This window comes from Asterias rubens, chromosome 7 (genome assembly GCF_902459465.1).
Source record: "Asterias rubens chromosome 7, eAstRub1.3, whole genome shotgun sequence".
NCBI lineage: Eukaryota > Metazoa > Echinodermata > Asteroidea > Forcipulatida > Asteriidae > Asterias > Asterias rubens.
The window spans coordinates 12,688,574-12,708,966 of NC_047068.1; the positions used below are offsets into that span (position 1 = coordinate 12,688,574).

The following is a 20,393-nucleotide window of genomic DNA, read 5'->3' on the forward strand; positions in this document are numbered from 1 at the left end:
GGACAGATACACCGGCCCTCTGCTACAAACAATAGTATACAAATATTGACTGCTTCGAGTGCCATGGTTATAACTATGACTCCCGAGGTGATCCCTGGAGCGTTCTATTTTCCCGAGGCGAAGCCGAGGGAAAATAGAACGCTCCGGGGATCACCGAGGGAGTCATAGTGTTAACCATGGCACGAGTAAAAGCAGTAAATATTTGTTTTATAACACCCCAAACATTTCTAAATACTGTACTAATGATTATTAAGTCACAGACCTGAATGCTACAATCCACGGACGACGCGAATACAGATTGCAAAAACCTTAACTGTGCTGCATGTAGTCGTGCAATCCGAAATGGTTACAGACTATTAATTTATCATTCTCGTACACGCAACGGACGTCTGGGTAATGCACGCCGTGTGCTAGTCTTCGGACTAGCGCACGGCAAACCGACGCACTATCACAACCGTCGTCTAGCAAAACTAAGACATGTCATGTGACGCGCTCTAAACCAATGAGCTGGCAGAATACTTGTAAGGGGTGTTATAATATAATGTATAACTCACCATAGAACAAGGACCGTGCAGGTTGGGAGCAGAGTCGTAGTTTTTAAAAACAAATCTTGAATCTTATTATTTCCAATTGCTCAGTTTGATTACTTATGAAAATGCAGAGGTCAATTAATTAATTATAACTCCTCAAATGACGCCGTTTGGCAGGAGATTCAACTGGGATGGGCAAACGTATCAAGCACGCTCATTGGTCTATCAAGAAAAGGCTAATTCTCATCTTGCATCACACCCACGTACCACACCGTAGAAAAAGCGCTGAGCAAGAATCTGCACACTGGTTAGCCAGTCCCAGCGGTCCTTGATAGACCTGACCGCTGGGGTGGAGCGAAGCCCCTCCCCACCCGCGAAGTGTCTACAAACTAATAATATTTAAAAGTGTATATTGCGCCCCTCACATACAAAATGATAAAAGGCGCAGAACACATGTTAAAAAGCACAGAGTGGAAGAAAAAGACAAAGACAAAACACTGGTCACCAGGCCAGTGCCCTAACAATAGTATGGTGATTCGTCTGATAAAGCGCCCTCTTGTGAATCAACCGCCTTCAGCTAATAATTATAATCTGCAAAAAATGAGGGACAGCATCTCTCAAGAGAAACATAATTCCCCAATGACATCGGACGTACTTTATTGTCTATGAACTGTTCAAACTCAGGGGAAGGTCTGCTTATATCCTTGCCGGGAGGAAGGGAGGGGAGAGGCCCCGCCCACTCCATATAGCATAACTCTTGGCTTATATCTAATAAGATGACCATTGCCAATCCATGCATGTTAAACTTACATGCAGGTATAAAGAATACTATTTATGTTTTTACATTTACACTGTTGTATCTTAAAGGCAGTGGACACTATTGGTAATTGTCAAAGACTAGCCTTCACCCATGGTGTATCTCAACATATGCAAAAAATAACTAAGCTGTGAAAATTTGAGCTCAATCGGTCATCGAAGTTGCAAGATAATATAATGAAAGAAAAAAACATTGTGTGCGCTTAGATGGTTGATTTCGAGACCACAAGTTCTAAATCCGAGGTCTCGAAATCAAACTCGTGGAAAATTACTCCTTTCTTAAAAACTATGGCACTTCAGAGGGAGCCGTTTCTCACAATGTTGTATACCATCAACCTCTCCCCATTACTGGTCACCAAGAGAGGTTTTATGCTAATAATTATTTTGAGTAATTACCAATAGTGTCCACTGCCTTTAAAAAGGGATACATTCAGTACTTTCCTGAACCTCATAAAATAAAACAAAACCCACAGGCATGATAACATGAACGAGAGTCGAACCCACAACATTTGACCATTCTAGAGAACACATCTTTACCATATCTTGCCCGATAGCTCCCATAGGCAATTCAAATCTTTTCATTGTAGCAGTAGTGGGAACCACAGGGTTTTTTAATGTTCCGGGCAGCACGCTTTAGGGCAACACCACTGTTGTATTTTCCTAATCCTAACCCTAAACCCTAACGTAAAAATTACATTTTTTTTTAACATAGGGGTGTGTAGCCCAGTCAACCAACGATTTAGTATATTATAATACTTTTCTCCTATAATACACAGGGAAGACAAATTTCATGTTTTTTTATCAAGACGATAAATATTTTTAATACTAATTTTTAGTCTATATTATTTCTGATTAGTGTTAAGGTTTTTAAACATGGTACAAAAACGCAATGAATACACTCCAACTATTTCCTCGAAGACAATACATTGAACTGTTTCCCTTCTATAAGTTTGTGTCAAGAATACCTTAGATCTCATGTAATGCAGAAAAACACTTGTAGTAAACATTGTTAAATGACCAACAAGGAAGAAAACAAACAAAGTACAAAATGTCCATGCCATATTTCAGAGATATTAGTACAGTAATTAATACCATAAAATGCATATCAAAAGCACCAACATGTTTCACAATTAGTTCTGCTTTTCTAATATATATATATTTTTAAACAACCGCAACCTCTGAAGAAGGTCCGGTTTGGATCGAAAGCTAAGGCCATCTACCCTATTTATTATACATATATTTTCCACATATATGTGTGCTTTGAGCACTCTACTGTAGATGTGTGCGCATGATATGGTTTGTTAAATATCATAATTATTTTATAATATGACAATTAATAATTCTTTAAAGAAAAGTTTTAAGAAATATTTCTTTACCAAAGGTCTAGTATAATAAAATAAAAATAAAAACTTTATTGCGCCAAATCCATCGAAAACAATGTTCCATGGCGCTAACAGAGTACAATTTAAAAACAAAATCCTATAAAGAAACACAAAGTCATTAGCAAAGGTATAAAAAATAAGTTTAAAATCAGCAACAAATACAAGCGAAATATTACAAAAAATTAAAGAAATATGCAATATTTAAAAAAAATTCAATAGTATCTGAGAACAGAAGTATACTTTTACTTTTCAGTGTTTAACTTTAACAAAAAGGGATCACACTTCGATGAAATAATTTTGCAGAATACTTACTGCCATTATAAATCTTCATAATATCAGGAAAGACCTACTTTTTTTCGGAGCTATTACCAAAATACATGTATGATGCTACCTTTAAAATTAAGAGTCTAAAATATAGACTTTTGAATTGGAATTGTTTCTTTGTGACTTTCTGATCCAATGGTTATTTCAAGCCATGAAACCAGTGGTCAACCTAATTCAACCTCATTCAACCCTCATTCATAGAGCCACAATCCCAAGCGACTGAAAGGGAAGACCACTCACGTGAGTCCAGTGTTTATTTTCACTTAAATATTTTCCTTCTTGTTTTTTTTTTCTCTCTGTTTACCAACCCCTGCTCTACACAATCATTTATGTATCTATGTTTTGCTCATTTTTCTATGTTTTGTTGTCCGCTTGTTTGTCTGTCTTTCCGTCCTTGAAAGACAGTGGACACTATCGGTAATTGTCAAAGACAAAGATTCAGACTTGGTGTATCTCAACATATGCATGGAATAACAAACCTGTGAAAATTTGAGCTCGATTGGTCGTCAAAGTTGCGAGATAATAATGAAAGAAAAAACATCCCAGTCACACGAAGTTGTGTGCGTTTAGATGGTTGATTTCGAGACCTCAAATTCTAAATCTGAGTTCTCAAAATCAAATTCATGGAAAATTACTTCTTTCTCGAAAACTATGTCACTTCAGAGGGAGCCGTTTCTCACAATGTTTTATACCATCAACCTCTCCCCATTACTCGTCACAAAGTAAGGTTTTATGCTAATAATTATTTTGAGTAATTACCACTAGTGTCCAGTGCCTTTAAGGCATCCCTCTCCAAGCTCTGCTATATCACTTCATCTTTAAGTTCTTGTTTAGAATATATATGCCTCTTTTGTTTGTTTACTGAATCCATTTGTCTATTTCCTGCATGCACTTCTGTAATTTCGTCTCATAGTGATATGGAAAAAAATGTGAAATGAATGAATGAATTTATTAATCAAAGCCAAGAGGGTCTTTTTCAACCTGTGTTTTTTTTTAACAGTATTTATGTGCATTATTCACAACTTGTATGCAAAGTGCTTTTGTTAAAAAGACACTGGACACTATTGGTAATTGTCAAAGAGCTGAATTGGTCGTCGAAGTTGCGAGATATGATTGATATAAAACACACCCTTGTCATACGAAGTTGTGTGCTTTCAGACGCTTGATTTCGAGACCTCAAAATCTAAATCTAAGGTCTCGAAATCAAATTTGTGGTAAATTACTTCTTTCTCAAAAAGTACGCTACTTCACATTGTTTTGTTTTGTTTCGTCCATTATTTCAGTTCAACATACCTTATGACCATAAAAATTACATATGTTGTGGAAAATGTAATACTAATTAACAACATATATATAAAAGTACAAATAAATTCAACATAATTGCAGAGAAAAACAGAAATTTAAACTTGACCTCAGGTCAGGTTACTTGAAACAAATAAAGCAGAAGTTTGTTTTGGTTGCGCCGGGTGGAAAGCCCTTTCATTGGTCACTTAGGCGTCTTTTTACTCTTTAAACTGCATAACGCGTTGATCTAACGCCCTGGCGCCCACGTGCGTCCGCGTATAAACCAGCTTAGAGTAGTTTCACATTTGGGCGTAGATTTACAACAGGGGGTTTAAAAAAAATAAAGATCAAATAAACATCCTAGTCCCAGAGTTTTAATTTTGTCTATACATAAACTCAAACCCTATTATTTGAATTTTTTGTTTTAAAAGGTAAGATTCGGCACAAAGAATAATTGAAAGCAAAGATTTGATTTCATAAAAAATATTTTTTTTGTTGGTGATGCTTTCTCGCTCCGGTGAGCACGAGACTTGCAGTCTATAGTGTCCAGTGTCTTTAACCCAGACGTGGCACACAGTGCAGTTACCTCGCCATTACCCAGTTTGCATTTATATTCCTGGGTGGAGTGGAGCAATGATGCTCAAGGATACAGATGTTGCCACTGACCATGTCAGGATTCAAGCCCACATAATGTACATTACAGAGCTGGAGTTTGTATGATAGACTACTCATAACGACAACCCATCCCCCTCCCCCAAACAGTAGACAGTATCAAACAATTGCAGGTGACCCTCTTCATTCTGTTATTACCTGTTGCTTAACAGCATCCTCATAGGATGGGGGTGGGGCTTCTGGTATACTTTCCTGACTGTCCGGTTGCGGGGGATATGGTGCTCTGTGGAAATAAAGAGAGCCATTGAGCAAGGAATGCGATAAAACAAATAAAAAATACAACTACATGAATAAAACACATTATCAAACACAGTGTATGGAAACTCTCAAGAGGCAATAGTATAGACCTTTGTTATGCTGCCTCCATCTTGGTCATGTTCTTCATATCAAATAACAATAAAGAATGCTAATAATAATTTTTCTAATAGGCACCAGACTATTTTGTTATTCCAGCCTTGGTTTGGTTAAATTGAGATCAATGGGAGACATTCAAAATGACTGCACCATGATAAAGGTCCATACAAATATTGACTGCTGCGTGTACTACGGTTAAAACTACGACTCACGAGGTGATCCCCAGAGTGTTCTATTTTCCCAAGGCACTGCAGGTCCAAGGAAAAATGAACACAACGATTTTTGAAGTGTATCATCAGCCATTTTTTAGTTATCCATCAATAATTTGAATTGCTCTTTTGGCAATAGAAGATTCAACACAGAAAAACTTTTGATAATGCAGAATATATCAAACTGATTAAAGCCATTGGACACTTTCGGTAAACCGTATTGTCCAAGGCCCACACTTCGTGTATCACAACTTATGTATAAAATAACAAACCTGTGAAAATTTAGGCTCAATCGGTAATCGAAGTCGGGAGAAAATAAAGGGAAAACCCACCCTTGTTTCCCCATGTTTCGCCGTGTCATGACATGTGTTTAAAATAAATCCGTAATTCTCGCTATCGAGAATTTATATTGTATTAATGTTTTCTCAAAAAGTACAGCATTTCATGGAACACGATTTCAAGAGAAGTCTTTCATCATTACCTTCTGTAAACCCTGTAAATTAGTTGTTAATCTGTGAACTTATTTTTTTTTTCTATACCGAAAGTGTATAATGGTTAAAAAAAGTTTTTAAAAAATTGTTTAAAGGGTCTGTGTAACTTTTGTAGGACAAAAAACACAATGTCCACAGATTTACACTAAACTTACACAGTTTGAAGATAATGATAGTAGAAAGCTTCCCTGAAAATACTACGTGCTGAGGTGCTGTAGTTTTAGGGAAATGAGTAAAACATTGTCATGAAAATAATTTTCATCTCATGAGACGAAATTTTTTTTAATCATTTACAAACGTACTTTCATGACATTGTTTTACTCATTTCTCAAAAACTACAGCCCTCAGTAAGTAAGATTTGAAGGGAAGCTTTCCACTATCATTATCTTCAAACCCTGAAAGTTTAATGTAAATCTATGGACATTTTGAAAAAGTACCCAAATCCTTTAACAGTGAACCGTACACAGAAAACTTGAGCTGGTTGAGTAAAATTGATGGGTTGATGGTTCAAGATAGTGCCTTCCTCTAAAAATCTGTCCTAATAGATAGGAAAGAAACCTTACTGAGTTGGGTAGGGAGCTCCAGCTTGCGGATACTGTGCTGGGGGAACTTGCGGATACTGTGCAGGAGGAACTTGCGGATACTGTACTGGAGGAACTTGCGGATACTGTACTGGAGGAACTTGCGGATACTCTTGGGGTTGTGCTTGGTAAGCTTGTGGTTGTCCTTGATGAACAGGCGGCCCCTGGTAGCTATTTACTGCCCCGGGGCCATAAACGCCAGTTGCCCCCACCGCTGGCGGATGGACGATAGCCGGCTGTGTCCCTGACGGGTTATATCCAAGAGTTGTGGTCCCAGTTGTTGGTTGGGTCACAATTGCCATGTTCGTCTGTTGTTTCCGACCCCGTATGCAAAAGATGACACAGAAAATGGCCATGAGTAATCCCAAACTGAGCATGATGCTACCTTTTAAAATATCCCTAGTGACCATCAAGACCCCCCCAACAAATATAAAACCGCCGCCGAACATTCCCATGCACATCGACAAAAAAATGGATAGCCGCCCAGCACGCGAGAACTGGATCCCAACACTGGGTAAACCACCACCTTGGGCTGCATTGTGGTGATGGGCTGCATTGTGGTGATGGGTTGCATGGTGGTGGTGGGCTGCAATGTGATGATGAGCTCCATGGTGGTGACGAGCTCTATGGTGGTGACGAGCTGCATGGTGGTGAGCTGCATGGTGGCGATGATGATGACCGTGGCGAGCCATCTGTCTGCAATTTCTTGGTCGGATGAATAAGGTTGGGTACATCAAACGTTTACCAACACTCAATAAGTAGAAGGCCTGAAGTAGCTTTGAAAAAAAAAAGAGAGGACAAATTGTTGGAATAGACCTTTTTTTGATGCACATGAAATCATAAGGGCGCCCTCACCTAGCTAGAGGCAAAAAAACGGCTGTTCAGTGGCCAAACCTGTGTGCCATGCGTACAAATCTGTGCGTTTTGATTGTTTCGTCATCGTTTTACCTCTAAGATGTACTTCTAGAAACTATTAAGGCTCACGGGGGAGCCTTATAGTTTCTAGAAGTAGGGGAGCATTATGGTTTCTAGAAGTAATGTCAATGCATATATATAATAAGCTCATAATAATATTTATAATTGTGTGGTATGGTAGCGTCTTAACTTGAAGCATTTATCAAACCTCGCCTCGGGCTCCGGCTCCGTGCGCTGGTGTTTGAGTGTAGCCCACCTTGTTGAGCTGTTAATGGCTCTGCTTTTAATATCGGTCTCATCACTGTCGCCATTACATTGTAATGGCGACAATGGCGACATTGTAAAGGCGACAGTGATGAGACCGATGTAATGGCGACAGCGATGTGACCGATGTTAAAAGCGGAGCCATTAACAGCTCAACAAGGTGGGCTAGTGTTTGATTTTGAGTTGACTCCATTTCCACTGTGTACGCACAAGCCCAAGTTGGAGGCTGAAGCCCAGACCGGAGTTTGAGACTAATAAAAAGGCCCCTGATTGCAGCAAAAGAACTTCATCAAGCTACCGCAACAGTCGACGACCTATATTTCGAAAAAAAATATAGGAGTACAGCGCCCTAGAAAGTAGAATCCTAGATGACCGATAATGTCAAAATTTCGAATAAAGGAATCTAGCGCCCCAGTCACTGGGTCTAGCCACTCAGTAAGGCTGTCCTGACTCTATGGCTTTTGTGAGAAGTATTCATTCATTCATTCATTCATTATTGGTTTATTATTTAAAAACAAATTCCCATGGCGACCGGAGTTCGAATTACAGGAAAATATACAGAGATTATAAATAAGAAAAAATCATACTATTAGTATTACACATTACAATGTATAAAACAAATTGTTCTAAAAGTTGCGGGAAAAAACACACCTGGATAACCATAACATTGCTGGCACAGTCAAAGGGCGCATAAAAAGCTGCATTCTTTTGCAATTCAGTTGTTAAAAAGGCGTGTGACGAGGTGAGGGTGAAGGCTCTTTCTAATTAGCGCTCTGTTCGGCATTGAAACCGACCAAACAAAAATACAAAAAAAATTAATCTTACCACACCACACCACCACAGTCTCTACTTCTCGTGAACAAAAAACGGAGGCAGTGAATCTCACAAATAGATGTGTGACTTAAATTCGGTGACCTCAATGAATGGGTCTTGTCTAAGTAACTCGGTACTTCCATGAAATGTAAACACGGACGGTTCCGGGTGTGTAAAATAAACCGATCGCTCCTCGTTTTATCTTCAACAGCGCCCTCTGTTGCCAGGACCCCATATAAAGTAACTTTGTGTGTTCACTCGGCTCCGGACAGTCTAAAGCAAGGCGCTGACGAGCGAACTTTCTGTGGTGGTAATTTTTCGACCAGTAATGACGTCATCATCCCCCCCCCCCCCCAAAAAAAAAAAAAAAAAAACTTAACTTAACTCGGGTAGCCAAAGTCGTCTTACCAGATCCCGGAGCTGTGAGAAACTTTGTAAAATTGCCAACTAGAAAACAAGCCGTACAGAGCAGTGCGCCCTCACCGTACAAATGAAGTTCTTTCGGCAAGAAAGCTAACTCAAATCTCACCCACCCTTGGAGCTAAAAAAAAAAATCATATAATGATTAGCCATATTATTTACTGTGCCAATTTTGTTTTTAGGGAAGTGGACACTATTGGTAACTGTCAAAGACTAGCCTTCACAGTTGGTGTATCTCAACATAAATGCATACAAAATTAATAACAAACCTGTGAAAATTTGAGCTCAGTCGGTCATCGAACTTGCGAGATAATAATGAAAGAAAAAACACCCTTGTCAGAACGAAGTTGTGTGCGTTTAGATGGTTGATTTCGAGACTTCAAGTTCTAAACTTGAGGTCTTGAAATCAAATTCGTGGAAAATTACTTCTTTCTCGAAAACTATGGCACTTCAGAGGGAGCCGTTTCTCACAATGTTTTAAACCATCAACCAAGAAAGGTTTTATGTTAATAATTATTTTGAGTAATTACCAATAGTGTACACTGCCTTTAAATCAGTCATGTGAAAGGCTGCTTTTGATTATTTTGATCATGCTCAGAACATTTTAATTTGAAGAGTCATTATTTGTCAGAATGGTATACATTTTCAGTGTCGGCAATCAATCGTTGGCATTTTGTTTCGATTAATAGCATTTAGACAGTACACCAGCCGCGCGGTACAATGGAATGAGCTGAAATTTCTTAGGTTTGTACTGTTATATTATTTTCTATAACCATAGATTACAAGTGCTCTCAGTCATTTGGCTATTATGGTAATCAAGTCTGCTGCTCTAAGTTGCATAATAGGCTACAAAGGTATTCACTCCTAGGCTCTAAGAAAATACTTAACATTTCACTACCTATAAAAAAATATTCAGTTTTCCCTCAGAATGTTCATGTAGTATACAAAAGAGCTCTATTATGTTATTAAAGTTCATAATTATTCCCGTATTCCCAGTTGTTGACTAAAGACACTGGACACTGTTGGTAATTGTCAACTCTCAACATTTTATGCAGAAACAAACATGTGAAAATTTGAGCTGCATGTACACACAAAATGGCGGACAGGAGACGCGCGTGCATGTGCGCTGTGCGTTGTGGATACGTGGAACAGTCCATTTCAGGATATCAATGACTTTGGTTCCAATGGGCGCTGCACTTTGGAGAAAACATTGAAATAAATAACAAGGACGTCATGACTAAAAGTGTCTAAACTTTATAATGATGTTTACAAAACAGTTACTTGTATAGCGCTATTCCAAAGAACATAGTCATAGCGCTTTACTAGAAATGACCTAACACAATATCAGACAACCCAAACTTGTCGATAGTATAAAACGAGGTTGACAAAAAATGTTCTTATAAATCAAACCTCTTGAGTATTCTGCCGCAAATTGGTGAATTTAAAAACGAAATTATGATTTGGCAAGTTGCAATAAAGATTTCAGGCAACTGAAATATTCATCAAAGGTAAGCCTCTTCCATCTCCGTATTGTTATTATTTCTGTCCAACAGTGCAATAAGAAAGTTGCAGAATTCCCGGAATGCTCCCCTTCCACCGGCTTTACGGGAGACGAAGGTAGCCGCTCTGCAAGCATCCGGCCCGGCATCGCAAGGGACAGCCCCGTGTCCATCACTGACCCGCTGGAGACAGTCGAGATCACCAGCGGAGTTTCCCCCTGTGTAAACAAATCAGAAGATCAGCAATAGTTGAGCTTTTTCAAAAATTCGACTTGGGCCGGTTCGGTTGGTTCCAGTGTCATAATAGAGAAATCTAGCAGTCCCCCGGAGATTCTTTCCCCCATTATGGGAAATTAGTAATGATCTGAAGAAGGGCGATTCAAAAGAGGGAACTATCAGAAGAAGTTTGTACGCCGTTCGCTTTATCGGGGGGGGGGGGGGGGGTGCAGTGTCTCCACGTGTAAGGGGGTAGAATCCCCTGCCACACAGGCACCTATGAGGTGCGTCCGACTGGTTTCACCGGATCGACCCCGACTTGCCCTCGCTATACGTTCGAATAGCTTTGACGTCATTTTAGGGGCTCACCCTGGTCAGCCACAAGTGCCCTGTAGATCGGATCAATTGGGGCTGGCCCGAGGTGCAATGACGTCACCACGAGAGAGTGAGTGATCGTTCGATTAGCTCTTGTCAGGGGCTCACCCGAATGAGAACCGCAGGGTCGACACAGGGAAGCTAATCGAACCATGATCGAACGCACCCAATCTCGAGGAATAGAGCAATAGATAATGTGACCTATTGTTATAACATACAGCGCCCTCTGTCAAAGGAAAAGTGGCAAAAGTGGTCTATAGAGAATGTTTGTCAATTGAATACGACTTTCGACATTTCAACCCACCCATAAAGGCGACACGATTCCAGCCTAGTCTCCTCTCCAGTCTCCACGTGTTGAGTGTCCCTGCTTTATCCGCTGCACACAGCATTGACGTCGTAACTCCTACTTTTTCAGCAACCTTTTCTACGACGAGGTTTTCCGTTTCTATTTTTTTTTTTTTTTTTACGAAATTGATGTCAATAAAATTTGTGTTAATACTGTTTTGGTAATTACATCACTCAGAAATTGTTTTTTTTACTCATGATACTATGCTTTTCCATTTTATCAGGGATAGATGCACAGAAATACAGAAGAAAACAAGGGGTAAGCCCAGTTTATACTTCCTGCGAATGCGAAGTGAATCTTGACGTCACAAATTCGCAACATTACTAAAATGCAAAATGGGGGATTATTCCTAGATTTGGCAAAAAAAAAAAGATTTGGCTGCGAATTATTCGTTGCGAATTTGTGACGTCAACATTCGTATCGCATTCGCATTCGCATTCGCAGGATGTATGGACCGGGTTTAAGATACATCATAAAAGGACAACGAAGCACTGCCAATGGAGAAGAAATAACAAAAGATGGCCAACAATAATAATGGACTGGCAACCAAGGCAAGAGAAAAGGTAAAGGAGTATATTGAGGGAAGATGGTTGAGATATGAGAGGCCCTTTCGAAGCGACGGCTTCGGCTTTGGATTCGGCTTCAAGCTCCATCCTCGGTGCTGAAGCCCCGATCACGTATACGCAAAACTCGCGCAATTGTCAACCGCGGGGCCAAGCTAGTCTGAGTCGAATCCAAAGCCGAAGCCGTGGTTTCGAAAAGGGCCATAGCTGCAGCTGAAGCCGAAGTCGCCGTTCCGGATACGCTCCTAATAGTCCCTAACGCGAAGAGGGCCCAATTTCATAGAGCTGCTTAAGCACAATATTTTGCTTAAGCGAAAAATTCATTTCTTAGTAAAATCAGATTACCGGCCAAGACTCCACTCAATTTAATGTTATGCTAAGTAAACAACAGCTAAATACTAGTCATAAGCAATGTACATGGCATGAAACTTTGACCAGTAACATGTGGTAAATAAGCGAGCTATTTTCGTGCTTAAGCAAATTTTTTGCTTAAGCAGCTCTATGAAATTGGCCCCTGCTCTTATTCGCTGCATTGGGCTGCAACTTTGTAAAACAAATAAACAAACAACCCCCCCCCAAAAAAAAAAAAAAGAGTTTAGGCCCACCGGTGATTATCTGCACTTCGATTTCTCTTTCCAGAAGCATCCGGATCCCTTCAACATCACCCACATTGTAACTGCTGTACCGAATACCTTGATTAAAAAAGGGACAACACGAAGTAAATAAGACGGTGCAGGAGATTATGTGCCCCCCCCCCCCTGGCGAACTATTTAAAACTTCTTTTGATACATGCCCTTTTTTTTAATCAACCTCCTATAAGGTAGATTGTCAAAGACAAGTATTCAAACACATGCACCAAACACCAAACCTGTGAAAATGTTAGCTCAATTGGTCATCGAAGTTCCACGAAAAAAAAAACCCACAATTTTTGCATACATTCGTGTGCTTCTCATATGCCTAAAACATTAAAGTACTTCAGGTTCGAAGCCTTTTAATACTTGAGTAAGAATTTACCACTTTCTTAAAAACTACGTTACTTCAGACAAAGTGTTATACACTATCAACAGCTCTCAATTTGCCAAGTATTAAGTTTCTATGCTAACAAATTATTTGAGTAACTTTCCAACAGCTTATAGTGTCCAGTGCCTTTAATAAAACAAATCTTTACTGTGTCCATCATTTTCACAGATAATATGATAATTCATTGCTAGCATGAACATCTGTCAGCACGATATAATCACTGACTGATATTTTGCATATAAAATAAGTTCGCATAACTAAACTAGCGGCTTCTACTGTAGGGGCAAACTAAATTTTACACGAATGCGTAGAAGTGTTATAGGCTGCTTTTTGGCGGGCCGAAAACATACTTTTAAAAACATTGTAATTTTTGTTTAGGCGACCTAAACAAGGGAACTCGGCAAATTCCCCAAGGGGATATAAAGTGTTTTCTTGATTTAATTTTCACGACCTTGTGGAGACCAATGACAAAAAAAAAAAAACGGAAAATAAAAAGGACTCCATAGGGTTATTCTAAAGACATGGGTGCTCCGCAAGGAGTTTTGAATGTGTACAAAGTCTATAGGAGGCTCTGAAATTTCAAGGACAAAGGAAAGAACAAAAGATGTCTCCACAGGGCCGGATGTAAAAAATGGAATGTGTGTGCTAATTATGTTTCTATGGTACGTCAGCATTTCGACGCCAAACAAAATGTAAAAGTTGTTGACTAACTGATAATGAAATCAATTCAATACACTACCACGTGTATTACCATAAGGGGTGCAATAAATTATGCATAACAACTGTTGATTTTCACAGCATTATTGACACACAATCAATCAAGGTCACTCCGTACACAGACAAACCCGCTTAGGCTACGCACATAGTCTGTTGCATGCAATGTGGATTGGATCGACGTCAACAGGTGACATTTTGATGAATAGACCTATCCCTTGTTTCCAGTGAAGAAATATGCAATAAGAAAAGTTTTACTCTCAGTTACGCTTCTCAGATTCAATCTTCAGGAAATAATTTTTGTTTTTTTTATCCAGAGCAGTAAATTTCGAAGTAAAAAGTTTCTCAAAATGCATTATTATTGCCATAGTCAGAGTCATTACCCAGCGCATGCAGCCCCTTTAAAGGCGGTTTAACCTTATTGGTTACCGTTTTCTCCATCGTACACTTGGTTATCAGTAATAGCGCTTTCGCCGGCTAACACGACCAGACAAACCGGCACCAGACTATCGTTATCCATACTGCCAATGCGCATGACTCGTTGCTCCATCAGCAGCCAGTCGGAGTCGTGGTTGGGATTCAAGTTGGGTGTGTACTTGGTATCGATTTCTACCGTGGCGACCCTTAGAAAAGAAAAAGAGGACGAGTTTTAATGAAAGTGTAGAGCTCCATGTCACACGGGGCAACCGGCAACCAGTCAGCTCCATTAAAAGAAAAAGCATTCACTTTAATAATTTAAAGGCAGTGGACTATCAGCATAAAACCTCGCTTGGTAACGAATAATGGTGATAAGTTGATAGTATAAAACATCGTGATAAACGGCTCCCTCTGAAGTAATTTAGTTTTCGAGAAAGAAGTAATTTTCCACGAATTTGATTTCGAGACCTCAGATTTAGAATTTGAGGTCTCGAAATCAAGCATCTGAAAGCACCAAGTGAAGACTCGTCTTTGACAACTACCACTAGTGTCCATTGTATTTTAATGTTCACATTTTCTTTGGGATCATGCACTAAAGAACAAAGTAATGCCTCAAAAAGACACTGTTTGAAAAATCACTCATGTGTTACCAAACTAAGTGATCCAATATCGAATAATCCTTTGACTGAAATTTCCATGGAAAATAAAGTTTGTTTTAAAACTGTGAAAATGCCAAACCTGTCTCCTATGATTCGTCCGCCATTTATGACTTCCCTAGTTGCGCAGAAGAAGAGGCCATTCACGTTGCATTTATACCCCTCTAGCTGGATAACTGGACCCATATTTAGTGACCCTTGGGGAACCCGATGATCCGATGACTCCATCGGTGGATCCTCTGAGTTAGTTTGAAAAACAGAAAAACAAAATATCAAACGAAGGCTCTAAACAAAGCGTAACTGTTTCACGGCATTGATATAGTAAATTCCTGCATCTTGACGACGTTATACGATGTTTGCGTCACGACGTTTGCAAAAGAGCCACATAACCTGGACTTCCTAAATGCACAAGTTGTACGCAGCAAATTGGAAGAAAGCACAACGTTCATTTTACGAGGAACTTTTGCAACTGAAGAAATCCCAAGTGTTCAAGTTCGACCCTGTACTCACATAGGCCTACATGTATACGCTCTATCCTTTTTGCAATGTTGTAACAGCTCTGTAAAGTTATAAACCTTCTCTTAGAGCCAGTGTGGTATCTTACCTGCCAGAAAAGCAATGGAATACACATATACATTTTACATTACACATTTTTGTATAAAACAGGCAACACAGTGTAAAAAGAAACACAATTATACCCACTGTTAATTCTTTTACAGAAACTCACCTGTTACATTGTCTTCAGTTCGACATATTATTGCTTGGTTACGGTTGCTTATGCTCACTACGGAATCGTAGCCCTCACCAATCAGACGACAGGCTTCGGTCACGTGATGCGGTTGAAGGAGTACCGAAGTGCTTGATATGACTACTATTCCATCTACCTCTGGCAATAGAAGAGCAATGAAATATTTAAGTCGCTGCCTAAAGTATCCCAAGAACGTAGCCTGACGTCACACTTCGAGGGTCGTGCATTACGCCAGATACGATTACACTATAGACCTTATGCATTGACGTCATCCAGCCGCCATCTTAGAGGAAAAACGGTGACGAAACAATCGAGACGCACAGATTTGTACGCGCGGCGCACAGTATTGGCCAATGAACAACCTCCTTTTGACCTCTAGGTGAGGGCGCCCTACTGAAATGACGTCATATGCATAAGGTCTATTGGGTTTGGGTAAATTTGTTTGTGTACACCCAAACCAAACATTGGACAATATGTCCGCCAACATACCCCAAAAAGGCTAAATACGCCAGATATAAACCTTTGACCTCGCGTTCATTCAATATCACACGGAGATTCGCAGTCAATTCACATGAATGACTATAAACCGATACAACAATATGTACATGTAAACACAACATTATGCTCACGTACACTACATGCAATCCGTTGACAATGCTATCATGTATTATCATCATCATTGACCAATCCTAGCACAGATAATGGAAAGCTGGTACGTCACAGCACGTTTATCCATTAAAGGAACACGTTGCCTTGGATCGGACGAGTTGGTCTATCAAAAGCGTTTGTAACCGTTTTGTATGAAATGCATATGGTTGGAAAGATGTTTTAAAAGTAGAATACAATGATCCACACAAGTTTGCCTCGAAATTGCGTGGTTTTCCTTTTACTGCGCGAACTAACACGGTCGGCCATTTATGGGAGTCAAAAATTTGACTCCCCAAAATGGCCGACCGTGTATAGTCGACGAGGTAAAAGGAAAACCGTGCAATTTCGATGCATGTTTGTGTGTGTCATTGTATTCTACTTTTACAACATCTTTCTACTCATATGCATTTTATAAAAAACAGTTACAAACACCTTTTAAAGACCAACTCGACCGACCCAAGGCAACGTGTTCCTTTAAGGAAATAACTGCATCAAATGAAATCATTGGGCCTGTAAGACCAGTGACTGTCTTTACAGGGAACCAGTCTAGCATTGACGATAGCGGGTGTTGTGTGGCGTAACAAGAGGAGAGGTAACCCCCCCCCCCCCAAACCCATAATGAGATCAATAACCTGTAAAATAGAGATTTTGGGGGGAAATGCTGACTTTACCTTAGTCTTGGTTTAAAGACCTTCGCATGGTTTATTTCCTATACCGGCGCTAATTTGCATGGGCAGCGTGCAGTAACTATCGCCTGCTAACTTTGTGTAGGGTGCAGTTGATTAGCTTCCCCGGGTCGACCCCGATCTGCCACCGCTAGGTTCGAATAGCTTTGACGTCATTCCAGGGGCTCACCCCGGTCAGCCCCAAGTGGCCTGCTCGTGGAACGGGTCACTTGGGGCTTGCCCGAGGTGCATGACTTCACCACGAGAGGGTGAGTGATCGTTCGATTAGCTCTTGTCAGGGGCTCACCAGAATGAGCACCGCGGGGTCAACACAGGGAAGCTAATCGAACGCACCCATATTCTCACTACCATGTCGGCATGACAGCACGCCGTATCGCCGCCCGATAGCTTTGCGCAAGTCTTTTCTTGGTACAGTCGTGAAGAACCGCGCACCCCCTCTCGGGTTTTCACGAGTATTGTATAATTGTATAAGATAATGACGTCTTGGACCAAGACTATAGCTTTACCGGTAAATTGACTCAGAACTTCTTGTGCCGCCGTTATTTCAGGAGTGTTGCCGCTTCCTGACTGTCTCTGAGAGAGGAAGACCTGAGCACCGAGGTTATCAGCCAGCCGCCTGGCTACATCTGGCTGGCTCGTGTAAACGTAAATATGTTCGCTGTCGAACTCTGGAAAAGAAAGGGGAAAAACACACGTCAAGTTATCTGAAATTTTGAAATTGGTAATTGATTTGGTTATCTGAGCAGAAAAATGGTGAAAAGCTATAAGCCCTTCTTCCAGACACAGTACTCTTTTCCAGTATGAGAAGGCTGTATGCAATCAGTCCAAAGGCTACTGGCAAAAAAAAAAAAACATTATGGCATTAATGTTACATTCTTGTTGCTATCGTGTACACTAAAACGAAATTGAATGTTTAATTAGATACGAAATGCGTGAATTTGAATGCAAGTTGATGACATTTTGCTGAAATTGGCCGGATTTTAGGCAAGCGATAAAATATTTATCTAGCCTGCATAGGACAACGCCTGTGCATGTGCGATGTTCCAGTAATACATTAGCGCAACAGGTTTTCGTGTGAACTTACGCCTAGAGAGAAGCGCCGATCTCACGGCAAAATCTTCCAGGGGCCGCCCGGCGAGCCAGTGGGGGTTCCCGCTCCTCTTCCCCGTGCCGAAGTCTCCATCAAGAGCGAGCACCACCGCAGCAAAATGTCCACCAGCTGGGGAACTCTGAACATCTGAGTTCTCCATTTTCCGCACCAAAAAATGTACTAATGCGGTGTTTTTTTGTTTGTTGACAAATTGGGCAAATCACCGTTGAGTTGAAGATGCGTAGGAGCGAGGTACTCCTAGCCCAACTTTAAACAAAAGAGGTGCTTTCAAATTCTGGACATAGTCAATTTCAGCGCAGCAGACCGTGACTGTTGGAGAGAACGCCTAGTATTATAGCGTGGGTTTCTGCTGCTGCGTCTATCAAAAAGTATTGTAATTATTCCAAGGCTGGGAAGAATTAGAGAGTGTAATATTTTTGGGGTGATTATTCAGGATTATTGATGATATACAAATTAGTTATATCAAAGTAGGTAGTGCACTAAATATGGGTTTAATAATAGAGGTTTTGCGGCAAACAGAACCAATACTACTCAAAAGATATTTACAAACGGTTAACAAATTCATCGGACAATTGAACCCCAATATCAACCAGCTGTCATTACGTGATGATGACGTCATCAGGTGTCGAATGTACAGGGGTTTTTTAAGTTGAAAAAATGACAAATTTTTCTAAGCGCTGTACTTTATTGAATTTGGAAGCTATAGTGTTCATATTTGGGAATATGATAGATAAAGACAAGGGCAACGTTTACAAATTAAATGCCAAAATCGTATGACCTCTCCTTCCGGTCGTACCGGAAAGTCAAAGTTTGTCTTTGTATAATTTCTCAAAAAATGTGTTTTCGGGGGCTTATCTACACCAAACCTCAAGATTGGAATTGAATTTAACCTTAAGACTCGTCAGACAACTAAGTCTGAACATCAAGATGATACAAGCTTGATGACAAATAAAAGTTTAATATTTGGAAAAATCATAACTCATGAATACGCAATGGATTTTTAGAAATCTATACACTCATCGGGTCAACACTTTTTAACTGATTCAGCTAAAATGTTCTGACATGAACATAACACTGACCAGACGGGGCCCAAAAACATTGTGTTTGTTTCTACGAACACTAAATTCTAGTAAATTATTGCTTTTCTACAATATGTATCTCATTCTCATTGTTGAGTCAGTATGAAATTAATGTTTCCTGTCTGTGACGGGGAAATATTATAATTCTTTGTAAACAACATTTCTCATGGAGCACACCCGTCTTTATAATTTCCATCCCTACCTTAATATGTTCCCTTTTCTGTTTTGTAGTCGGTCTAAACGCGTATACCAGTGGGCCTGACCCGCTATCCATCAGTCAGTTTGACAGACATTAGACTTCTTACAAGGCTGCGATCATGGCGTTTAGTCGACCCGGTAGCCAAGTCAATATTGCCTGAAATAGCGCCCTCTTGTATCTATTAAGTCTACGATCGCGAAACTGGTCTCCAGTCTTTATTCAAGAGCCTCAATGTGTGATGTTCAGGCTAGCGATCATAGGGTGCGTTCGTTTAGCTTCCCTGGGTCGACCCCGGTGTGTGGCGGGGTTTTTTCCCAGGAAGAATGTGTGCAGATACACACACCGGGGTCGACCCAGGGGAGCTAAACGAACACACCCATAGAGAGATTGCGAGTTAGGGCGTGTGATAGTTACTCGTTGGTGACGTTTTTCGTGGCTGATCGGCAGAGGAATAACCGCAATCTTGAAATCAAGTCTAGACAGAGATCAGGGTTCGGTCAAAATGAATTGCTCCCTCGTAAATGAACAGAATATGTCACCCTCCGTTGACTGTTAATGCATGTTATTTTTTTGAGACTGACAGAAACATGTATGAGTGATCCATGCACACAATTTGGATGCCTATAACGACCTTGAACGTTTTTGTCAGCAATCTTTCACACATACATTGCTCGTCAGTTATGTAACAAACAAACAAATAACAAACAAACGAACGAACGAACAAACAAACAAACACGCACTTACACACATATAACAAACAAACAAACATTTTCTGTTTGGATTCAAATTTGGCTCAACAAATTTCTTTGTTTAGAGCACAGCCGTACGCCTCCCGAGAAGAACTTTCAAAATGAGTCTCTTGTGTTCAACTTTTAAATTGTTTCATAATGATTGTTCTGTGACTAATTATTGTAATGGTTTTGTTTTAACTCCAGTTTTCTTGCTGATGCTATTGTCAGTTAATATATGTGTGTCGATAGTTCGCAGCAAATGGACCAGTGAGTGTTTCCAATCCTCAAGAAAAAATAAAACAGTTAAAGCCAGTGGACACTATTGGTAAA

At 40.1% G+C, this 20,393-nt stretch overlaps 2 protein-coding genes across 3 annotated transcripts; both read right to left on the reverse strand.

Annotated features, from left to right (window-relative positions):
- Positions 1-4,929: 4,929 nt before the first annotated feature.
- On the reverse strand, positions 4,930-8,892 carry LOC117292681. Of its 2 annotated transcripts, none has more exons than XM_033774817.1 (3): positions 8,648-8,892; positions 6,626-7,419; positions 4,930-5,231 (listed from the first exon to the last, which is right to left on the reverse strand). In XM_033774817.1, the coding sequence occupies exons 2-3, from the start codon at positions 7,375-7,377 to the stop codon at positions 5,132-5,134; spliced, it is 852 nt and encodes a 283-aa protein (XP_033630708.1). In that variant the 5' UTR covers positions 7,378-7,419; positions 8,648-8,892; the 3' UTR covers positions 4,930-5,131. The 2 variants fall into 2 exon arrangements, with proteins under 2 accessions (XP_033630708.1, XP_033630709.1); XM_033774818.1 differs by lacking the exon at positions 8,648-8,892 and adding an exon at positions 8,474-8,576.
- Positions 8,893-13,713: 4,821 nt separating this feature from the next.
- Positions 13,714-18,193, reverse strand: LOC117292429 (N-acylneuraminate cytidylyltransferase A-like). Its single transcript, XM_033774461.1, has 5 exons — positions 18,028-18,193; positions 17,450-17,611; positions 15,589-15,747; positions 14,944-15,100; positions 13,714-14,411 (listed from the first exon to the last, which is right to left on the reverse strand). The coding sequence occupies exons 1-5, from the start codon at positions 18,191-18,193 to the stop codon at positions 14,207-14,209; spliced, it is 849 nt and encodes a 282-aa protein (XP_033630352.1). The 3' UTR covers positions 13,714-14,206.
- Positions 18,194-20,393: the final 2,200 nt, after the last annotated feature.

Bases quoted from the DNA above. Each gene is read 5' to 3' on its own strand.
- LOC117292681 (XM_033774818.1), bottom strand. The intron at 5,232-6,625 runs GTAAGGTTTCTT...TTATTTCCACAG, and splicing joins GGAGCTCCCTACCCAACTCA to AGCACCATATCCCCCGCAAC.
- LOC117292429 (XM_033774461.1), bottom strand. From the start codon at position 18,193: ATGGAGAACTCAGATGTTCAGAGTTCCCCAGCTGGTGGACATTTTGCT. The intron at 17,612-18,027 runs GTAAGTTCACAC...TTTCTTTTCCAG, and splicing joins ATCGGCGCTTCTCTCTAGGC to AGTTCGACAGCGAACATATT. The intron at 15,748-17,449 runs GTAAAGCTATAG...TTCTATTGCCAG, and splicing joins AGTTCTGAGTCAATTTACCG to AGGTAGATGGAATAGTAGTC.